Source organism: Cnephaeus nilssonii (assembly GCF_951640355.1).
Source record: "Cnephaeus nilssonii genome assembly, chromosome: 2".
In the NCBI taxonomy this organism is placed as follows: Eukaryota; Metazoa; Chordata; class Mammalia; order Chiroptera; family Vespertilionidae; genus Cnephaeus; species Cnephaeus nilssonii.
Window position 1 is genome coordinate 16101623 of NC_137073.1, and position 22862 is coordinate 16124484.

The window sequence follows — 22862 nt, forward strand, 5'->3', positions numbered from 1 at the left end:
ACGCTCTATCCACTGAGCCAAACCGGTTTCGGCCTTTTTTTTAAAAAAAATATATTTCTTTATTGATTTTAGAGAGGAAGGGAGAGAGAGATAGAAACATCAATGATGAGAGAGAATCATTGATTGGCTGCCTCCCGCACGCCCCCCACTGGGGATCGAGCCCACAACCCGGGCATGTGCCCTTGGCCGGAATCGAACCTGGGACCCTTCAGTCTGCAGGCTGACACTCCATCCACTGAGCCAAACTGGCTAGGGCTGGACCCTTACCTTGACCTCCTGTTCAGCAGTGGTCACAATGCCCTCTCTCATGAACAAGCCATAATCTTCAAAAAACTTGGCATATGTCTCAGCATCTTTTTTACTCTGATCAACGAAGAATTTTATTAGCCTCTGTTGCAGAACGTCCCGGAGTTTCCTACAGCACAGAAATGAATTTATCATGAACAAGCAACTTTATGAAATACTAACAGCCTGAGGTATGAAAAAATGTTCTGCTCCACTAATAATCAAATTAGTGAAAACAACATACCATTCTGGCCAAATTTTAAAAAACAGAAAAAGAAAGGGTGACCCTTGGCAAACACCAGGTGGGAAGACAGGCGCCCCTAGAGGCAGGAACGTGGACTGACAGCCCTTGTGGAGGGCAGCAAACAGCCACCCAACCTTGATGGTTCCAACTGTACAGACTGCTCCCTGGGAAATATAACGAGTCACCAGGACTTACAGAGCAGGAGTTTCACTGTAGCACATAAAAGACAAAACAATTATGAACAACCCCAGTGGTCAACAGGAGAGAATAGACTGAAATGAAAGATAAGTGCACTCATTAAAAATCACCTCCTGCCCTAGCTGGTTTGGCTCAGTGGATAGAGCGTTGGCCTGCAGACTAAAGGATCCTGGGTTCGATTCCAGTCAAGGGCATGCACCTTGGTTGCAGGCTCAATCCCTGGCCTTGGTTGGAGCGTGTACGGGAGATAACCAATCGATGTGTCTTTCTCACATTGATGTTTCTCTCTCTCTTTCTCTCCCCCTCCCTTCCACTCTCTCTAAAAATCAATGGAAAAATATACTTGAGTGAGGATTAACAACAACAAAAAAATCACATCCTAGCCCTGGCTGGTGTGGCTCAGTTGGTTGGGTGTTGTCCCATGCATTAAAAGGTTTCAGGCTCGATCCCCAGTGTGGGGTGTGCAGGAGGGAGTCAATCAATGATTCTCTCTCAACACTGATGTTTCTCTCAATCTCCCTTTCTCTCTCTGAAATCAATTTAAAAAAAAGAAAAATTTCAATATGGATAAATTACAGTATACATATATACATATGTATAATAAAACTATACTACTTTCTGTACATTATAGTTTTGCATAATTAGGATTCATACTATATATACAATATGTACACTATAACTTGGACTATATAACTGTATATACTATGTGCACACTACAATATTACAAAATTGAGATTCTGTGAATCAAAGTGTTAACTACAGCATTATTTAATGGCATAAAATTATGAGCAACTTGGGATCCTTTCCCAATGTATATATACATCAAATCACCATGATTTACACTTTAAACATCTTAAGAATTTTATATGTCAACTAGAGGCCCGGTGCATGAAATTCGTGCACAGGTAGAGTCCCTAGGCCTGGCCAGCAATCAGGGCCGATTCGGACCTTCTGGCTGCTGGCCGGGGCCTTCCTTTGTTCCGCACCGCCCCCTGGTGGTCAGCACATGTCATAGCAAGCGGTGGAACTCCCAGTTGGTAGAACTCCCAAGGGGACAATTTGCATATTAGCCTTTTATTATATAGGAGGATTATACCTCTCATAAAGTTGAAATTTTAAAATGTTAGTAAACAATTATATTTAATGTAAAAAGTAAAAATAAAGAACCATTTAAAAATTTTTAAAAATTACGAGCCATTTATTAGTGGAATTAGGGATATTTTTATTTCCTTCTTAATATTTTTGCCTTTCCTTTAAAAAAAGTGAAATTACCATGTATTTCTTTAATAATCCAGGATAGGGGAGCAGTAATGTTTAACATTCATTTAAGCTTTTCCTCTTCTACTCATGCCCTGAATGAGTGTGTTCTTTAGACACAGGGTGGCATGAGACCGGGCAGCACCCGAGCCTGTGGCAGGGGAGCCACAGCAGCTAGGACAGGGAGAGCCCAGGAGGGTGTCCCCACAGGGTGGGGGAGGGGGAGCCGGGCATGGAGTGTCCAGGCCCAAGGACCCCCGAGGAGGGTGTCCAGACTGGCGGTAGTGGGCAGCTCCCTGTGTGGAGTCAGAGCCCAAGTGGGCAGAGCCCATGACAGGGGCTGGCGGTGATGGCTCACCAGGAGGGGCCTGGCTAAAGGCAACACAGGAAGGAAAACGGGAGGCAGACTTCTCATCACAGGGAGCAAACAGGGAAGTCCCAGTGGTGCTGGGTGAACTCGGTAGATACAGAAACAAGGATGGAGCCAGATGACACACACACATAAGTACACGGACTCTCACTGCTCAGCTCTGTACTGAGAGGGCCTGGGAGAGGTGAATGCCCAACAGCAATGGCATCCCTAGTGCCCAGGTCTTGGCTCAATACCACTCTCCATTCAAATGAATCCAGCTCCTTGGAGGAATGAGCAATTCCAGTGCCAGGAAATGATGTAGGCAAAACACAAGGTGAGCCCGAAACATCCTGTGCCAGAAGCGAGGACGTGCTCAGCGCACGACGGGCATGTCAAAGGGCCAGCAGTCGGCCTGAGTGGGCTCCCGCTGGCTAAACTGGGGACCGTTTGGACATCAAAATAAATAATGACACTAATAAGTTATAACCCACTAAGTAAAATAGGAATCAGCTCATACAAATAAATTATGGATATTAAAAAACAAAAGCAATAAATAGATTGAAAATTTGATGAAGCAACATGCTCTTCACATAGCTGCAAACACCACTCTGCAATATGATGTATCAATGACAAACAAGAGGGCCTTCACACAGAGAAGGCTGGCACACGCCCCTTCATCATGTCAACTTGTGAATCGCCAGGAACAGGACAAACCAAAGCCGGCCCCATCTGACAGGATGCAGTCATTTTGTGCTGGTGCTGCATCCACGACCCACACGAGGGCAGTCCACAAAGTCACTGGCCTGAAACCTTCAGAAGCACCCTGGTCACAAAAGGCAGGGAGAGACTGGGGACCTCGGCCAGCCTGAAGGAGGCTGGAGAGACAACTAAAGCACGTGTGACTCCGCACTGCACCTCTAACGGCGGCACACGTGGTGGGACGGCACAAGTGAATGGGTCTGAGGGTTAGAAAGCGATGGGGCCGCACCAGCCAACTCCCTGACTGGAGGCTGTCCTGCAGCTGGGGGACAATGCCTTGTTCATCAGAAACACACCCTAAGATATTGGGGGAGGATGGGGCATCGGGCAGACACCTTACTCTCAAAGGGCACGGGGGAAATGTCCTCTGTATCACGTTTCCACCTTTTCCGTAAGTGCATGATTCTTTCAAACACATCATTTAAGTCTCTTTTCTTATCAACGTGAGCCTCAGACTGACAATCTCGCCTTGAGAACCACAAGCAGCAACCAAGTGGCTGGACATACCCTGCCTGAGCCTCAGGTCAGCCCAGCTCCGCTGCGGGAACAGAGCGTATGGCTGCGGTCAGAAAGTGTGGGTTCAAATACAGGCTCCCTCCGTGATTGCTGCGACCTCTCCGCAACTCAGTTTCCGCAGTTCTGGGTGAGAATGAACACTCAGCAACAGCAGCTACTGCTGCAATCAGGATGGGGACACGAGAACCCGGCCACCTCAGCCCATGGGATCCCAAGAGCAACATGTCCAAAACAGGGTCTGGTCCAGGGCCGGCCCTCGCCCACTTCACATCAGTGACCTTCTGGGACCAGGAACAGGTGATCTCCTGGCTCTGTCGCTATCCTTAGCCTCATCCACACCAGAGACCGCCTACCTGGACTCTTCCCCAGCTGTGGCCACCCCAGGTTGGCTAATGGAGTCTGGCTAAGGGAAGGGACATGTCCCAGCACAGCTATAATTTTCCTCAATGCGTAGTCCCCCACCCTTTTTATAAAAATGTGAAGCAAAACATCAGGCAAAGCACACATTCTGCAGGCACACGGCCCCTCAGCTCCTCTCTGCTCTCAGCTCAGAGCCAGTGAGGCCTCTCAGCAGGGGCCTGCCCCTGGAGGCTTACCTGATTAGAGCACTTTCCTGGAGGAGCTCCCGGCTGAGGTTCAGGGGAATGTCCTCACTGTCCACCACACCTGAGAGACACGGGCACATCAGGACCCTGGCGGTGCCTGGGACTCTGCCCCACCCTCCTGAAGGGCCACTGGCTTCCCACCAGACCTCCACATTCTCCTTCGAAGCCCACAGGACGTCAGACTACATGAGGGTAAGTGAGGCAGGAAAGACAAAGGCAGGAGACTCAGTGGGGCAACTCCACCCAAGCCCCTGCAAGTCCTGACGTCCTGGAATTCATGCAGACAGCCTCGGTCAGGGCGATGTGACCGGAAGAAAAGCAGGCAAGGCTGGGAGCCTTTGCCAGTGAGGTTTCTAACATTTCAGCATCACTCTGACACTCTGAAAACCACTTCTGGATTTTACTTTTAAAGTCATAAATATGTCATGGTATTTTGCATCTTTTTATGCTATGATGAATACAAAGTGTGTTTTTTAATTAAACGATAATCTATTTAAATGCAAGGCAGACATGTCTAAATCTAAAACTCATATAATATCTTTAAACACTAAAATAACTCAAGCCCTAGCCGGTTTGGCTCAGTGGATAGAGCGTCGACCTGTGGATTAGAGGGTCCTGGGTTCGATTCTTGTCAAGGGCATGTACCTCAATTGCAGGCTCCTCCCAGGCCTAGGCCCTGGTTGGGGCTCCTGCAGGAGGCAACCAATCGATGTATTTCTCTCTGTCTTTCCCTCTCTCTTCCATTCTCTCTAAAACTCAATGGAAAAATATCCTCGGGTGAGGATTACAAAATAAATAAATAACTCAATTTAAACACGTCCATCTGGCCCATTCCCCCAAATCAACCAAGACTAGTATCTGGAGGCAGCCAGCTTCCTAAGAGGCTCTGTGAGCATGCCCATCTGGCTCGCCCAGCCACAGCTGAGGCTGCTGCCCTGACACCTCACTCATTAAAGATGAGCTCCTTCTGCCCAGCCAGTGCGGCTCAGTGGTTGAGCGTTGACCTATGAACCAGGTCATGGTTTGATTCCCGGTTGGGGCACGTGCCCTGGTTGCTGGCTCAATCCCCAGTAGGGGGTGTACACGAGGCAACCAATCAATGATTCTCATCATTGATGTTTCTCTCTCTCCCTCTCCCTCCTTCTCTGAAATCAATAAAAAAATATATATTTTTTAAAAAGATGAACTCCTTCTAATGCAGTCAGCACCCTGGGCCATAGGCTGGGAGCCACACCTGTCCCAGGGCGCTGGCCCCATACCTCGAATGAAACGCAGCCACTTGGGCAGGATATCAGTGGCCTTGGTCTGGATGAGGACTTTGCGGCTGTACAAAGAGACGCTGGAACTCAGCTCCCGGCTCACATCAAACATGGATGGTTTCTGTGGGCGAGGAGGAAAGGGCAGTGTCAGCTGCACGCAGGGGTTGAACCTACAAGGTCATGGGGAGCCCTGATGACGGCCCTGTGAACCACCCTGCCCAACTGGGACTGGACTGGGAGTTGTGGGTGGACATTCAGTGATCCAGAAGCAGAGATAGGCCAGGAGACCTCCCACATCTGTCTGTTCAGAATGCCAGTGCCCAGGGAGGACCCCCCCACAACAGCTCTCAGAGGGCCTTCTCTGGACAGCCGCTGCCTTCCCCAGTCCGCTCTCCCTGGAGGATATTACAAAAGGAAGACTCGCTAGTATGTCCCGTGAACAGAACCAAATCTGCTAGGGGTTAGGGGTCAGCAAACTACAGCCCACAGACCAAATCTGGCTCATCACCTGGTTTGTGTAGCATAGAATGGCTTTTTCGTTTTTAAATGGTTGGGTGGGGGGAAAAACAAAAGACGACTATTTCATGGTATGTGAAAGATACAAGAAAAGTAAATCCCGGTGTCTCATTTCCTGGACACGACTCTGCTTGCTTCCTGAGGTGCAGGCGTGGTGCTTTCATGCAGTGGCAGAGCGTGTGGCTGTGCGTGACCTGCAAAGCCCAACCAGGCAGTCTGGCCCTCCACAGGAGTGTCTGCCAGTCCTGCTCTACCCCCTAGTGCTTTGAAACCTGCAGTTCGCACACACTTCACATCGGATCTTATAAAAGGGAGATGATTCTGGAGGGTTTGGGAGAACCCGAGACCCTGCATTACCAACAAGTCTCAGGCAATGCTGGAGCAGCTGGGCTACAAAGGACACTGTGATGAGGGCCGAGAACAGCTCTTTCCCACGTGGATAACAGGGCTCCAGGCACACGAGGCCAGGAGAGGCGGGGTCCAACCCCGGAGGGAGCAGGCTTCTCTGTTGCAGGCTTTGTCAGACTTCACCACGCTACTTTGTGAGTCAGGAAGGCTTAGGGGCGAATCAGGAGGATGGAGAACGCACAACTTACGTACGCACCGCAGAATCCATCCCCCCCGCAGAGCTCGGCAATGTGCTGCCTGGAGCCAGAGGAAGCCTGCAGGTCGCTCCAAGGGCTGTCCCTGCAGGCACCCCGTCACAAAACCCACCCAAAAACGCCGGGTGAAACACTCCCTCACTTTACAACTCTGTGCGCACCCGCCCAGAGGCACAGGGTTTTCTTTTACTCTGATGCTGCCAAGTAAATGTTGGGGATCTGTCACAGTTCAGGAAGTGCTGCGGGTGACGCCCCCGCTCAGGGAGCCCCAGCACGCCGAGCTCACCATTTCCGGCACATAGAAGATGCTGCGGATATTGAGAGGGGCGTCCGTCTTGTAGTGCAGAGTGTAGCGGGGCTTGTCGTGGGCCTGCGCGATGTAGCGGTAGAATTCCTCGTGCTGCCACTGGCCCACGTCCTTGGGGTCCATCATCCAGATGGCCTGGAAATGGACACCAACCGGGAATGTTACGTTTAAGACCCTTCCCCACAACCACCACATGGAGCTGAGCGGGGGAGCTCGTGGCGCCTGGTGCTGGTGATGCTCCCTCGGGACGAGAGAGGACTGGCCTCTAGGACAGACCAGGGTGGTGGCCTCAGGTGCAAGCCCCGCCCTCTGCCTCTGGCCCCACCCGCTCTTGCACTGAGGGAAGGGGTGCTCCAGAATGGGTGGGTAAGGGGGTCCACAAAGAGAGAGACACACAAAGGCTCAGAGAACAAGTACCCCCTCTCAAGCAGTGTGTCCAGAAGGGCCAGCCAGGAGGCAGGATCTGGACGTGCCCACACATCAGGAATACTTGACATCAACCGGCAAATGGTAAAGAAACAGTCTAGCCCAGTGGTCGGCAAACTCATTAGTCAACAGAGCCAAATATCAACAGTACAACAATTGAAATTTCTTTTGAGAGCCAAATTTTTTAAACTTAAACTTCTTCTAACACCACTTCTTCAAAATAGACTCGCCCAGGCCGTGGTATTTTGTGGAAGAGCCACACTCAAGGGGCCAGAGAGCCGCATGTGGCTCGCGAGCCGCAGTTTGCCGACCACGGGTCTAGCCAAATGATGGGATATTACTCAGCCCAAAAAGGACAACATAGTGAACCTTGAACACATTATGATGGGAGGCCAGACACAAAAGGCCACAGCACTGATTCCATTTATATGAAATGTCCAGAATAGGCAAGTCCAGAGACAGGAAGTAGATTGTGGTTGCCAGAGACTGGGGGTAGGTGGGGAGTGACCGCTAATGAGTACAGGGCTTTCTCTGAGGGACGAAAGGTTCTAGAATAGACTGTGCTGATGGCTGCATGGCTCTGAATACACTGGGAACCACGGCCCTGCGCTCTGTAGGGTGAAACGTGCGGTGTGCGTGTTACAGAAGGTGCACAGGGATGAGGTGGGGGGGACCTCGTTTGCATCATGGATCTCACCTCTCCACAAAGAACACCTTGTCCTGGGATTCTGACATCATCCAATCCTACTTCTTCCCATCTAGCCCCAAAATGTACCAACTGGCCTCCACAGCTGCCTGAGCCCTTCAGGAGCGGAGGGTCTCACCTGCAAGGTGTTGATGCGCTTTCCGTTAAGGTACAAGGGGAAACTGACGAAGTTACTGTATTTTGTCACCACGTCTGGAAGAGACAAAAGAAAAACAGTGACTACAGGAAGCTTCTAGAAATAAAAGCTCTGGAAGTTGCTGCAGGGGTCACTCAGCAGGCTGGGGAGGCCTCGGGGCCGTGCCCGGGCACAGGTGGGAAGCCAGGACACAGCAGGGACACATCCTGCCCGCAGAGCTGAGCAGGACTCACACCAGAACCAGATGCCTCCAGGTCCAGGCCACCAGGAGACCAGGCTGCCTCCTGGGTCACGTGAATGCGGTTTTATAAGCTGGCAGTGGACCCTGGGAAGCACGCGGCACCTTCGATAAGCGTTTAGTAAGACGTGGACAGAGAAAACCACACACAGCAGCACCCCCTCAGGTTCTCAGTGAAGCCTGGGCTCAGGCCGGCCAGGGGGCAGGCCAGCGATAGCGACAGCACAGGGAGTGATACAAGGACTGTGCAAGACCTCCCCGTGACCCAAGTCCCACACTGCCCGAAGGGAGGGAGGGAGAGCGGCTCCTGACTGGGCCAGCCGTTCCCCCGGAGTCAGCCCGGAGCCTGTCCTCAGTCGTCCTCGGAGGCCCAGGCAGCCACGCCCGGAAACAGCCCTGCCGCCAGCTCTGCCCGTGTTCCCCGCACACTCCCACCGACAGGATCTAAAACACGCCAGCAGGAGGTGTCGTGCTGGCTGGTGCTGCGGCCCACATGTCCAGAGGCCCAGGCTCCCGCTCACCTCGAACCCGGGCCTCGCTGGCAAACTCTCTGCAGTCTGACTTGAGATGGATGATGATTTTGGTTCCAGTTCTAACTCCTGAAGCTTCGGCGATTTCAAATACCCCGGAGCTAAGACACAGGAGGGAGAGAGCCAGTTCCCACGTTACCACCGACAAATCCCACCGCAGGGCAGTGACGCCCCCTGGGTTTTCACAGCAGAGCCCACTGACACTGAAGGGAAGCCAGACGCCACCTTTCATTACCCAGCTGAGCCCCGAGACCGGCAGCTTTCTGTCGGGGACAGTGGCTGCTGCAGGTGGGATGGGGCCCTCCTGCTCCCCAGGGCATGGTCTCAGGGGCACAACCTCTCGAGCTTTATGTCCACCTGAGCGGGCCGGGCGCTGTGCCAGGCACTGGGAGCAATCAGAGGCCTGGAGACCGCCCCTAACTCCCTTGTTAACGGCATTTCTGAACCTCTAGCAGAAGCCAGGGGTCTCCTTAAGAGCAGAGAAACTGTTTTAGGAGAAAAAGAGGGGATGAACCCCCAACAAGTTGCTACCTTGGCCCAAGTATACTCTGAGCACAGCTTTCATGGAATAAAACAGAAATCTTAATTCTGACAGGAAGAGGAGCAGTGCTCTGGCCCGGCTCCCCTTGCGTGTGCTGCTGAAACCACAGCGGAGGGCAGAAGACTCGGTCGGGAAAGCAGGGTTCGGAAGGAAGTTTGGGGCCTGCTGAAACAAGAGCTCACATTCGGCTAAGGTACCATCTTCCTCAAATACTGCCTCTACATGCACTTACCTGACCTGTAAGACACGATCCAGAGCATGCTCATGCTGGAGAGCAAAACTAGCATCTGAGGGGAAACCCAAGCCCTGTGCTCGGGAAAGCAGGGCCAGGCCCGTGGGTCAAACCTGGAAGTTCCAGGGTCGGGAGGAATCAAAAATGGGCTCCCACAGGACAAAGTCCAGGGACGCCGCCCAGGCCAGGGGGCACCAGGAGAATGGCCAAACCATGTACCAAGGAGCCTCGCCTGGGACGGTCTACACTCCAGAACACAGTCATGGAGCCCAAACAGACACCAGGGGCCACTGGGATCAGCAAGGAGCTGGCTCCCGAGCAGGAGGGTCAGCTCCCTGCCCAAGGCCCGGAAAGGCCCGCAGGCATTTCCCGGGGGGCGGGGGGGGCTAACTTTCCAAAGGAAGTGCCACGGAGCTGCGGTGGTCCCAGGGCAGGGGCACTCCTGTGTCTGACTCGGGGAGCTGCTGTCACTTACCCGTCGGAAAGCCACTGGTAACCCGGGCTGACCGGGCTGGCTGAGCGGGAATAGACCTCAACTCTGTCGGCCACCATGAAAGCTGAGTAGAAACCCACTCCAAACTGGCCAATGATCTTGCTGCTGGCCTCCGCCTGGTTCTGCAGCGCATCCAGAAAGGCCTGTGGTGGCAAAGGCTGGTCAGAGGGAGGGCCTCCATTCCCAAGAGAGAACGGACGTTTGCGACTCCCTGTGTGCATCCCTCTAACAAAGGCTAAGATACCATTTAATCCTCCAGACAAACACATCAACTGCTTTTCACCCATTTTACACACAGAGAACAACGCCATGGAGCGGTAAAGTGAGTTGCCCAAAGACCCCAAGCTGGGCAGCAGAGGGACCGGTTCTGTATCTGCTTCCCAGGGCTGTAACCCTGCCTGTCGGCTGGAGGCCTGTGGGCCACACGCCCGGGGGTGAGGAAGCGGCTGGGTGAGTGCGTGCACACGCCCTTCCTGCAGGAAAGGGGCAAGTGGCAGCTTCTGAGGACAGCCCCTGAGGTTCAGTAGGTGAAGGGGTGTGACACGCATGCCCAGATGTGTCTTCTGCATGTCTCCTGGATTCCATGCTTCATGGGGAAACAGTATATACCAAGTACATACCACCTTTGTACGTACCACCAGACACTTAATTATTATAACTCAAGTTAACAAATTTCCTAAGATTAAAAATCAAGCAAAATGAATACACTCATTGCTATGAATACTGTCCAACTGAACACTCTGTGATGATGTAAATGTTTTATATGGTCCAATATGGTAGCTACTGACCTCATTTGACGAGTGCAACTGAGGAACTAAATTTTAAATTGTATTTAACTTTAATTTCAATCCAAATGGCCACAGGTAGCTAGTGAGATAGCACAGACTTCCCCTGATAGAAATACAATACGTGTAATGGGGGGAGCAGGTTATAATAAAGAAGTTTTTAAAAGTGGAAATTTCTGCCCTGCTGGTGTGGCTCAGTGGTTGAGCGTCAACCTATGAACCAGGAGGTCAGGGTTCGATTCCTGGTCAGGGCACATGCCCGGGTTGTGGGATCGATCCTCAGTGTGGGGCGTGCAGGAGGCAGCCGATGTATGACTCTCTCAACATTGATGCTTTCCTCTCTGAAATAAATAAAAAAGTATATTTTTTAAGTGGAAATTTCTGTAAATCACTTTGGACCAATAAGTAGACTATTTTCAAGCACTTGGCACAAAGTGCCATTTTAGGCACCACTTAGGCCCACAAAACAAGCAAGAACACAAAGGCAGCCCAGGGCCGCCAGCCTTTGTCTTGGGCTGGCACAAACGCCGCTGGAGGAGGACACCTTGACCACTGACACTTGCCTCCCCTCATAGGCTTCAAGTTGCACAGCAACCAACCACCCGCAATGGGCACCCTGTCTCCACAAAGGGTTTCTGAAGGACCATCCTGCCCAGACACTGCAGGCAACTTTCTTCTTGTGACCCTTGTCTGAGAGGAGGAGTACTTACTTCTGCCTGCCCTCTTTGCCTCCAGCCTATGCAGCTCAAGTAACCACTGAGAAATGAGTTAGAGAAAAGCTTCAGGAGGCAGAATGGCACATTCCAGACTCAGACCAACAGGCTCTGAACCTTGGGCCGGTCAATTCTCAACTACGCAAAAGTACTTATTTCAGCCCTTTCATCTATAAAGTAACAGTAACTTCCTCAGGTGTCCCCTGACCACACAGTGAAGTCATGTCACCTGGTGGTTCCACAGCACCAACACGGAGCTCACACCAGTAACATTCCTACTGAAGCTGGTGTTCAGAGCGAGCTGGCACCCTCCTTCTCCAGTGGGAGCCGCCTGTCAAGGAGAGGAAGGAAGGGGCACTGAGGGGCTTACCTTTGACCCCGACTTGGCGATTGTTCCCAGGTTGGACACCAACTCTTCCTGTGTCATCCCAATGCCAGTGTCCTAAGGAGAGAGACACGCTAAGCGCCAAAGCGCCGGCACCTGGGGAGGCGTAGGGACAGCCCTGAGCCGTAAGTGGCATCAATTACACTTGCCAGGCAGGGCCCAGCAAATGGCACATGGTGATCAGAAAAGACAAATTCTAGTCATATCAGCCATACCTCAGGAGAAAACCTCACTAGAAAACAGACACACAGACCAAAGAGAAAACCGGTCCAAAAAGAGAGCTGCACAGAGTGTCACTTGATTTTCAACAAAGGTTCCAAGATAATTTGATGGAGAAATGAAAACCAAATGGTGCTAAAACACTACATAGCCACCTGCAAAACATTAATCTCAACCCTGAGCTTACTTACACCATACACAAAAATGGATCACAGACCCAAATATAAGAGCTAAGATTGTAGCACTTTTAGAGGAAAACATAGGAGAATATCTTTATAACTTTGGAATAGGTAGACGTTTCTTAGGTCACTAAAAGCATGAAGCATGGAAGAAAAAAGTGGTAAACTGGACTTCATTAAAATTAAAAATGTCTGCTTTTCAAAAGCCACCTAAGAAAATAAAGAGACAAGCCACAGACTGCACCCAAGCCTGAAGTTAGGTGTCAATCTGTTAACTAACAATTCAAGAAGAACCCTCTCAGAAACCACTTCTTTCCCATCCCACCAGTGTCTGAAGAGCACCTTTCCCTCAATCAGACCTTCCACTCACAGTGAGGCCAGCACACAGGTGGGGCAGGGGTGGGGGAGGGGAGAAGTGGGCTGATCTGACCCCCCAGGGGCCAGAAGCTGGACATCAAAAAGATACATAAATATAATATTTATGAGCACAAGATCTGGGAATATTTCCTGAAAAGTCCCTTTTAACTTTGGAAGTTGGTGCTTTACCCTTCTTCAAAAATTCTTCTTTGCAATCTACACTAATAAAAGAGAAACATGCAAATTGACCATACCTCCATGACGCCCACCAGCCAATCAGGAGTATGCAAATTAACCCAACAAAGATGGTGGGTTAATTTGCATACACAGGTGTGGAGCGGCCGAGAGCGGGGGGCAGAGGGAGCTACAGGAGCGGCGCTCCGGCCGGAGCGAAGGGGGAAGGCGGCGGCCGGAGCGAAGGCCTGGGTCCCGGGTGCCGGAGGAAAACCAGTGCCGGCAGCCAGGGGAAGGAAGGCCTATTCTTGCATGAATCTTCGTGCAATGGGCCTCTAGTCTAGTAATAATAAACATGGAAACAATGATAGCCTCTTTGTTCTCTAATTTCTTCATGGCCTGTCATCCCTAGATGAGTTTTAATCTCCTCAAAAAGGTTCTTAGTAGCCCCTCCCTGCTCTACTCCACAGAAAAGAAAGTGTACACTGGTCAAAAGTCAATGAACTGAACTTACAAATTTTATTATATGTAAATCATACCTCAATTAATCGTACTAGAACAACCACAAAGACAAGCACACACATAGAGAGACTAGAGAGAGTAAGTAAACAAGAGCATACAAAAGACGCCCTATAGCAAAGTCCTGAGCAGGTTAGCCAGTGTACGTGGTGGAGGCAGGAAACCCAAATGAAAAATGCCCACTTAGAGCCCAACTGAGGCACATCCTGCCACCCCCACAGAGACGCACACCCCAAAATTCCACCATGACTCTGGGATGACAGGTTCTGAAGCAGCTTTCTCGGGATCATAATGTCCCCTTCAGGGTCACTGCCTGGTAAACCTCCTTTGCCTTTCTAACTTTTTGACCTTAAAATTTTCAAAATGTTACAACAGCAACCAAAAGTATTGCTTCATCAAAAGCAAGACTGTTAATTCAAAGAGTAGGCTAAGATTAAAAATAGTATTACAGCCCAGCCGGGTGTAGCTCAGCCGTTGAGTGTCGACCCAGGAACCAAGAGGTTACTGGTTCGATTCCCAGTCAGGGCATATGCCCAGTTGCGGGCTCGATCCCCAGTGGGGGCCGTGCAGGAGGCAGCCAATCAATGATTCTTTCTCATCATTGATGTTTCTATCTCTCTCTCCCTCTCCCTTCCTCTCTGAAATTAATAAAAATATATTTTAAAAATAGTGTTACAGAATATAGGTGCATGGGTAAATATGCATTACAAATGAACAAGAACAATTGAGGCCCTGGCCAGTGTGGCTCAGTTAGTTAGAACATCATCCCATGTACCGAAGGGTCATGGGTTCAATTCCCTGTCAGGGCACATATCCAAGTTGCAGGTTCAATACCTGGTCAGGGCACATACGGGAGGCAACTAATCAATGTTTCTTTCTCATGTCGGTGTTTCTTTTTCTCTCCCTCCCTCTCTCTTCCTCTCTCTCTCTCAACCTGGAATCAGTGAAAAACTATCTTCAAGTGAGGATTAAAAACAACAACGGTGCAATATACAAATCTTGGAACATAGAAACCCACACCTGAAACCTATATAATCATGTTGACCAATGTCACCCCAATAAATTTAATTTTTAAAAAATGAAGAGTACCAAAAACCTAAACAGACAGATGGGTTATTTTAAATTTCCTCCGTTTCTACTTATGTTTTCCAAATTTTCTACACTGAACAAGTGTTGTTTTGACTGTATATTAAAACAGGAGTTATTATAGCTGTGAAGATGGTCAGCACAACTCTTTGGACTAGAGGCATAACAAAAAGGCAGGCCCATCTCCTCTATCCCAGTGAGTGAAGAGGACCACTTCCCAGGCACCTCAGTGGCATCAGCACAAGAGGCAGGGACACGGGAGGAGGTACCTGGATTGTGATGGTGCCTTTCTCAGTGTCAGTCTGCAAGTGAATCTCCATTTCTGGCAGCGTCTGGCCTTCGGACACCAGCTTGTGACGCAGTTTTTCCAAAGCATCACTAGCATTGGAGATCAGCTCCCGTATGAACACCTACAGGAATGAAAATAAGATGCTAACACTGCAGGATCTATTTGGATAGCAGCATCTGCAGCAACTGCTAGAAGGCAGGGGAGAATTGCCACACAATCTTCGGTTTTTGCCCATAAAGACTTTCCACAGCTGTATACAGTACTCTCCAACTCTACTGATGGTTCCTCCTGAAAATCAAGCCTGAAGGTAGGTGTCAATCTGTTAACTAAAAATTTAAGAAGAACCCTCTGAGAAACCACGTCTTTCCCATCTCTTGCCCAGGGATGACAAAATATTTCGCAAACATCTTTCTCCTACTCACGGAAGAAAGACTCTCTGGCTTTGGCTTCATTTACTGGAGGATCATCAAAAACCGGCCTGTCATGTTCAGGATAAAGAAGAGCCACAGGCCCCCTCAGCCACCAGTGTCTGCAGAGCACCTTTCCCTCAAACAGACCTTCCACTCACAGTGAGGCCAGCACACAGGTGGGGCAGGGGTGGGGGAGGGGAGAAGTGGGCTGATCTGACCCCCCAGGGGACAGAAGCTGGACATCAAAAAGATACATAAATATAATATTTATGAGCACAAGATCTGGGAATATTTCCTGAAAAGTCCCTTTTAACTTTGGAAGTTGGTGCTTTCCCCTTCTTCAAAATTCTTCTTTGCAATCTAGTAATAATGAATATGGAAACAAAGATGGTCTCTTTGTTCTCTAATTTCTTCATGGCCTGTCATCCCTAGATGAGTTTTAATCTCCTCAAAAAGGTCCTGAGTAGCCCCTCCCTGCTCCACTCCACAGAAGTCCAAGAGATCTTCCTCCGGCCCGATACCCCGCTAGAATGAAGGAAGTACACCAGTTGATGAGAAAAGGGGCTTTTAAATTATCAGCAAAATTAATTTCCAGAGTCAATTTGGCCCAAAGAATCATCTAGATATATTTACTTAAGCAGATTTTGGCAAAAATACTCTTGCTGGTAACTAAGATCAGGATCCGTCTAAATTTAGTGCATTCTCACAGCTAATATACTATCTGGCATCTTCCCCAGAATGGTATAAAAACAGTTTGCCATGCTAGGAGTGACTGAAGGTACCGCACCTCTTTTTCTGAGTACAAGGAACGGGCAACAATGTCCAAAAGCTTCTTTGTCTCAGCCTGGAACTCATGTTTGGAAGCAGAACCTAGTAATGAATCACAGACAAAGCAATGAAGTTTAATTTCTATTTTTGTGGAAGAATATGCTATGTAACATTCAAAAGAATGTTTAAGGTAATGAGTTTTAAACATTTTGCCAGAGTAAATAAAGAAGAAAGAAACCAATTCTCTGGGGCTCTATGGCAGGATCTCAGGAGCAGAACAAACCTAGTGGGTCCCCTCCTTCTCCACAGAAAAGGGCAAAGGGAGACAACTCTCACCCGCCTCCCACCGAGGCTACAGAGGCCGGTACTTCCCAAAGTGTCCAGTCATGAGAATCGGACTGGCTCAACAACCAGACCCTGGATTCTAGTCTTCAAAACACTGGTTTCCAAATTAATTACTTACAAAGCAGAAAAACAAGAAAACCTCACTCTCTTAACCTAAACATCAAAGATTCTGTTGTCTCATTTGAAAGCCAGAGATGGACCCACTTTGGGACTGGCTCTAGAGACTGCTTCTCTTCACTTCTTAGGAATGAAAGGACAACTTCAGAGTGTGGTCCTGCATCGGCCTGGCCAATAATGAGTTTCCTTCTGGCTTCCATGATTATTAACAGATGTGCCATGAATCACTATTTAGAAGGTGCCCCATCGCAAACCCATGGGTGACCACTAGAGGGGGCAAAACACCAGAATGATAGTCAGGAGTTCCCAGGACGCATTCATTGTTTTGAGGAACACTCACTCCAACCAAGACGTTCCTGTGTCTGGAGCGGGTGGTTCCATCAATCATTACTTCCACCTCAAACACCTGCCCTCACGAGTCAGCCAGGTGCTAAGCCTTCCCAGACCCCAACTCAGCTGAATGCAGTACCCTGTACGGTCTCTGTGCTGTTAATGATGGAACGTGGGGGCTCCTCCTTCTGGTCCTCAGCAGCTTGTGAGCTGAATGGACGTGCAATGTGGAAGCTCAAAGCCAGGTTTCGCCTGGGGCGACAGGACTGGACTGGGGCTCTCCAAGGACACAGAACTGATGTTCCTGAAAAGACAAACATGCACAAAGAGTAAGCCCCCGGGAACGGATACCTAATGTGCTCACCAACACACTTGGTAACACATCCTCTCACAAGTCAAACACCAGGAAGTATCAGAACTTAGGGGCAGAATTCCGGAGGCAGGCAGGGGCCACTTGGCGCCACTTCCCACATCCCCCGGTGAGATCTTGTATAAAGTCCCCAAACTCAAACATCTCTCATCCCTCAATGCTCACAGCCCCCCACAGGAGCCTGAATAATAACACGCCAGCCTTCCTCACTTTGTTAACTGCAATGAAGAAATGTAAAAAATATGTCCCCTTGAGAGGAATCCAAACTTTTAAATGTTAAGATTCTGAAACAGTCTCCTCTTCTAAAGGATCTTTGTTGATTCCTTTACTTTCCTTTTTTTGTCTGAAACTGTCAGTTTGTTTGTTTTTTAATTAGTGTATTTAAAAAATGAAAAGTAGCAAGGGATCTCTTTTACCTCAGGAAGGGGCCTCACACCCTCACGTTTGCTGTAACCTGCTCAGCACAGTGGAAACCCGTCATTTGATGCTGGTGTCCCCAGCCCGGCTGACAGATGCTACAAACACATATGGACACCTCCACTGTACCTGGCAGGAATCAATCCTCACTACAGCCCCTCAGGACAGTGTCACGCACCAACTCCAGGACCACCAGCCTGGGGACGGGCATCAGTTTGTGCTTCATGGCCAATGCTTTTCAAGGATACAGGTCAGACATGCAAGACCCTCCGTGTGGAAGTCTAGACCTTGCTGAACTGTGCCTGACAGAATGTCCAGAAATAACTTTATGGTTTTAAAATCAACATATCAACTTCCACATGCCTACAAGGTATACGAAGTTGACTTTTCTTTAGCTTATTCCTGGATTTATAAATAGCATGGCCTTAGCCATTACCTCTATGTGGAATACCTTACAAACATCTATCCTAACTCAAAAAATATTCAATTTCCAAACAGTCTACATTTTTAATTCTCTGTGCCTAATCTCAGTGTTTACCCATAGAGCTAAGAAAAAAAAAAAAAAGAGCAAAACAAACAAAAAGCCTGGGGTATCTCTTTCTTCTGGAAGTAAAGGGTATTTGGTTACAGGGCTGCTCTGCACCAGGCCAGGGGAGCTGAAGTCCCTGAGCTCCCGGCCAGCCCCACCCCAGGCAGAGAGCCCACGTGAGCTCTTCCCACCAGGGACAGCACTCCTGGACACATTCGGAGACATCAGCAGGTTTCCCACCAAAGGTGGGGCCCTCTGCCTTAAAGCACAGTTAGACTTCAGGGACAAAACCAGTGAGAGCGGGATAAAGAAGAGATGTCGGAGGGACGTCAGACCCAAGTTCTCTTCAGGATGGGATCTGGATTTAAATTCTACATGAAACACTGTGAGCCAGACAGACTGACAGGAGTGTGAGCGTCGGAGCCACTAAAATGAGGATGAAGGAGGTCCTCCAGAAGAGGAGAGGAGAAAGCTCAGCAAACACTGAAAGCATTTTAGACATTCTTTCATCTAATATTCCTCTTACCCGCTTCCACCTGGCAACCACTCCCTTCTGCCTGGCCAAAGGGAAGGGCAGAGGTGCCGTCTTCCCAAGTCTTCTTCCAGTAGTGACATGTAGGTAGCACTTACCATGGCCCCTATTCCCTCCAGGCACGTGGGCCTCCCCCGTCCACTCCCTTGTCCCTGCCTACCTTTGAGCTGGTCTCCTACACAACGTTCTCTCCAATCCATCCCTTAAATTTCTACACATTCATCTTCTGACACCAATTCCATCTTTCTTCCCCAATTTTGGAGGATTTATTCCTGAATGCAACCTTGTCAACTCTAAATGCTTCGGGATGATATTCCAGGCCCTCCACCAACCCACCCCACAAACCAATAGGATTCTACCTCCTTCCAGAAGCCCAACCCAGGTTTGCTGACATCCTTCAAACACCTCGTGCCCCTACCTGTATGGTAACCAGCACCGGGGGTGCCTCTACCCTTCTCTCCATATACCATTCAAGCTCGGTCTTGAGACATAGGGAGCACTTTGACCCCCCCCCCCCAAACATTAGATATCACACCCTCAAGAAGAGATGCTGGTTTTCCTCACTGGTGAATTTATTTGGAGTCAAGTATTCTTGATCCACTCCATTTGCATAAAAGCAGAATTTACTGCCGAAACCGGTTTGGCTCAATGGATAGAGCGTCGGTCTGCGGACTGAAAGGTCCCAGGTTCGATTCCGGTCAAGGGCATGTACATTGGCTGAGGGCACATCCCTGGTAGGGGGTGTGCAGGAGGCAGCTGGTCGATGATTCTCTCTCATCGATGTTTCTAGCTCTCTATCCCTCTCCCTTCCTCTCTGTAAAAAATCAATAAAATATATATTTTTTTAAAAAAAAGCAGAATTTACTGAATTAATCTTTTGTTATTGGTTTATTAATCCTCACCTGAAGATATTTTTTCCATTGATTTTTAGAGAGAGTGGAAGGGAAGGAGGGAGTGGGAGAGGGATAGAGACAGAGACACTGATGTGAGAGAGACATCAACTGGCTGCTTTCTGCATGCACCCCGACCAGGGCCGAGGGTGAAACATGCAACCCAGGTACATGCCCTTGACTGGGAATTGAACCCGAAACCCTTCTGTCCACAGACTGACGATCCAACCACTGAGCCATATTGGCCAGGGCAATCTTTTTTTTAATCCTCATTCAAGGACATGCTTACAGAGAGTGCACACAACATTGATCAGTTGCTTTCTGTACGAGCCTGACGGGAACAAACCCAGGTATGTGCCCTAATCAGGAATCCAACCGGCAACCTTTTAGTGTACAGGACGACACTCAACCGCTTGAGCCGCTCCGGCCGGGCTTACCATTTATCCTCACTTCCTGTCCGGCCTTGCTCTGCTAACAGAGTCCTTTCCTTGCCGTCTATCTTTTGGTCCTCAGAAAAGAACAGGTTGCATTCACCCATTGCCTCTCAGCTAAAACCTTCCCTACCCCAAGGAAAATCAGAAATCAGAGAAAATCGAAAAATTCACAGGCTAACGGCTCTTAGTATTTTGAGACCTCCATAACTACCTGTTCTAAATCTGCCCTCAGATTAGTGTGTGTGTGTGTGTGTGTGTGTGTGTCGGGGGGGTGGGGGGACAGGGAGGGTAATGCTGTTTGATATATGGCTGGCATACTTATTTTTTACATTTCCATTCTTACATGTATAAATATTTTAATCAAGTACACATCTTAGGGATCATTCCAAATCATTACATAAGCTGCTTATTCTTTTTAACAAACACAAAATGTTCTACTGTAATGGGTACTAGTGCTCAATTTATGAATATTTAAACTGCTTCCGGTCTTGTACCGTTAAAAATAATGTTCCAGCCCTAGCCAGTTTGGTTCGGTGGGTAGAGCTTCAGCCCGTGGACTGAAGGGCAGCAGGTTCGATTCGGGTCAAGGGCACATGCCTCAGTTGCAGGCTCGATCCTTGGCACCGGTCAGGGTGCATGTAGAAGGCAACCAACCAATTGATGTGTCTCTCTCACATCGATGTTTCTCTCTGTCTCTCTCCCTCCTTTCCACTCTCTCAAATCAATGGGAAAATGTCCTGAGGTGAGGATTAACAAAAAATGTTTAAAAAATAATCATAATGCTCCAAAGTGTTATCTACTGCATGCTACCCTTCATGGAAGAAAGACTGGATACAGGAAAATATCTATGTTTCCACTCATCTGTGCAAAAGAAACACAGGAAGGATAAACTACAAACTAATGAGATTGTGTGTATCCCTTTCCTAGGGCTGTGTAACCAAATGCCACAAACTGGGTGGATGAATACAACAGAAATGCATTCTCTCACAGTCGTGGGGGCCAGAGCCGAAATAAAGGTGTGGGCAGGGCTGACTCCTTCTGGAGGCTCTGAAGGAGCGTTTGTCCACACCCCTCTCCCAAGCTTCGGGTGTTGCCCACAATCCTTGGTGCTCCTGGCTTGTAAGTGCATCATTCCAACCTCTGCCTCTGTCATCACACAGCCCTCTCTTCCCTGTGGGCATATCCTGTGTCCAAATTTACCTCTTCTTTGTTCTTTGTTTTTTTTGGTTAATCTTCACCTGAGGATATTTTCCCATTGATTTTGTTTTTTATTTATCCATTGATTATAATTTTATAGAGAGTGGAAGGGAGGGGGAGAGACACAGAGAGAGAAACATCCATATGAGAGACACACATCAACACATTGATCAGTTGCCTCCCACATGAGCCCTGACCATGGCTGGGGTTCAAGTCTGCAACTAAGGTATGTGCCCTTGACCGGAATCGAACCTGTGGGGACCCTTCAGTCCGCGGGCTGATGCTCTATCCACCCCAGTAGCAATGGGCACACCTGGCACCAGGGAGAGCCACCATCCTGGAACTGCCCACCTGAAAGTTGTATCTCCCAGGAAGCACCTTCATCCTGGGCAAACCAGGGTGTGCAGGCACCCTCCCTGGCACCAGATCTTGGTTTGTAAATACCATTGTCCGCTGAACGGAATCAGGACCACTGGAAAACACACAAGATAAGCCTGGAATACCTTGGGGTGCCAGACAGTGAAGAAGAACTCAGAAGAGATGGGGCATGCCAGAAGGACACGGGCGCCAACAGGAAGGTGTGCCCAACAGCAAAATATAGGACAACCTGGGCAAGAAAATAATGAAAGTAATGGGCTGCAAACTGACAAAGAAAGAAAGTACCTGTTGGTCCATACTTAAATAAATAATAAATAAATGGGAGGGGCGGAGAAAGGACTTCTTCCTTACAGTAGACCTGCAATTAATATATGTATAAGGAATGATGGAATAGACATCACCATTAAGCAAGCATAGTAATAGTTGTGACAGGTATAAATTATTGGTGGATATTTAAAGGTCCACCAGAAACAGAATATTTGCATAATCTCAAACTATGCCCCACAAGATACTTATTGATTTTAAAGAGAAAAACCAGTTTTCCGTGGAGAAAGTAGCAAATACCCCTTAACGAAGTGATCACAATCACCATCATCAGGAATGAAATGAGTCAACATCCTGCAACTCCTGGTGTGGTGAGCGGGCATGGCCTTCCTTATGTCAAGTTCTTGCCAAAAATGTATCTCAATCTAATGACAAGAAAACATCAGACAAACCCAAATTATGGGACCTCCTATAGAATAAATGGTCAAAGGCACCAAGGTCCTGAAGGACAAACACAGACTGAGGAACCATCACAGACTGTAGGGGACTGAAGAAACATGACTAGGTGCAATGTAGATTCCTGGACCAAAATAAGGAAATCAATGGGAACACTGGCTAACGTAAAAAAGAAAATCGGCAGATAACTTAATAGTATTGTTTAATGTTATTTCCGTTGTCAATAGTTGTACCATAGTTATGCAAGATATTAATGTTAGGGGAAACTAGGTGAAGAGAGAGGGAATCATGAGTACTATTTGTATAACATTTCTGTAAAGTAGGAGATTAATTCAAAATAAAATGTTTCACAATAAAAAAGAGTGATTTAGAAATATTCTTATACATGTGTCATTTTATTTATGCATGAGTTTACATCTTAGTATACATCTAGTCCAAGGTTATGTCTAGTTTAAAATATGGTCAATGCTGCCAAGTCACCCTCTAGAGAGGCTGTATCAACTTACATTCACACGAG

The 22862-nt window shown here is 48.6% G+C and overlaps 1 protein-coding gene across 1 annotated transcript in view; it reads right to left on the reverse strand.

The window, feature by feature from the left end:
* TRAP1 (TNF receptor associated protein 1) overlaps positions 1-22862 on the reverse strand; it is a 58417-nt gene that overhangs the window by 9702 nt on the left and 25853 nt on the right. Inside the window, exons 2-12 of the mRNA XM_079799135.1 lie at positions 17018-17182; positions 16106-16188; positions 14889-15029; positions 12071-12142; positions 10185-10345; positions 8928-9037; positions 8151-8224; positions 6880-7035; positions 5476-5596; positions 4208-4277; positions 268-415 (exon numbers count right to left, since the gene is read on the reverse strand). Of these exons, the coding sequence (XP_079655261.1) occupies positions 268-415; positions 4208-4277; positions 5476-5596; positions 6880-7035; positions 8151-8224; positions 8928-9037; positions 10185-10345; positions 12071-12142; positions 14889-15029; positions 16106-16188; positions 17018-17182 (1301 nt within the window). The remainder of the gene's footprint in view (positions 1-267; positions 416-4207; positions 4278-5475; positions 5597-6879; positions 7036-8150; positions 8225-8927; positions 9038-10184; positions 10346-12070; positions 12143-14888; positions 15030-16105; positions 16189-17017; positions 17183-22862) is intronic.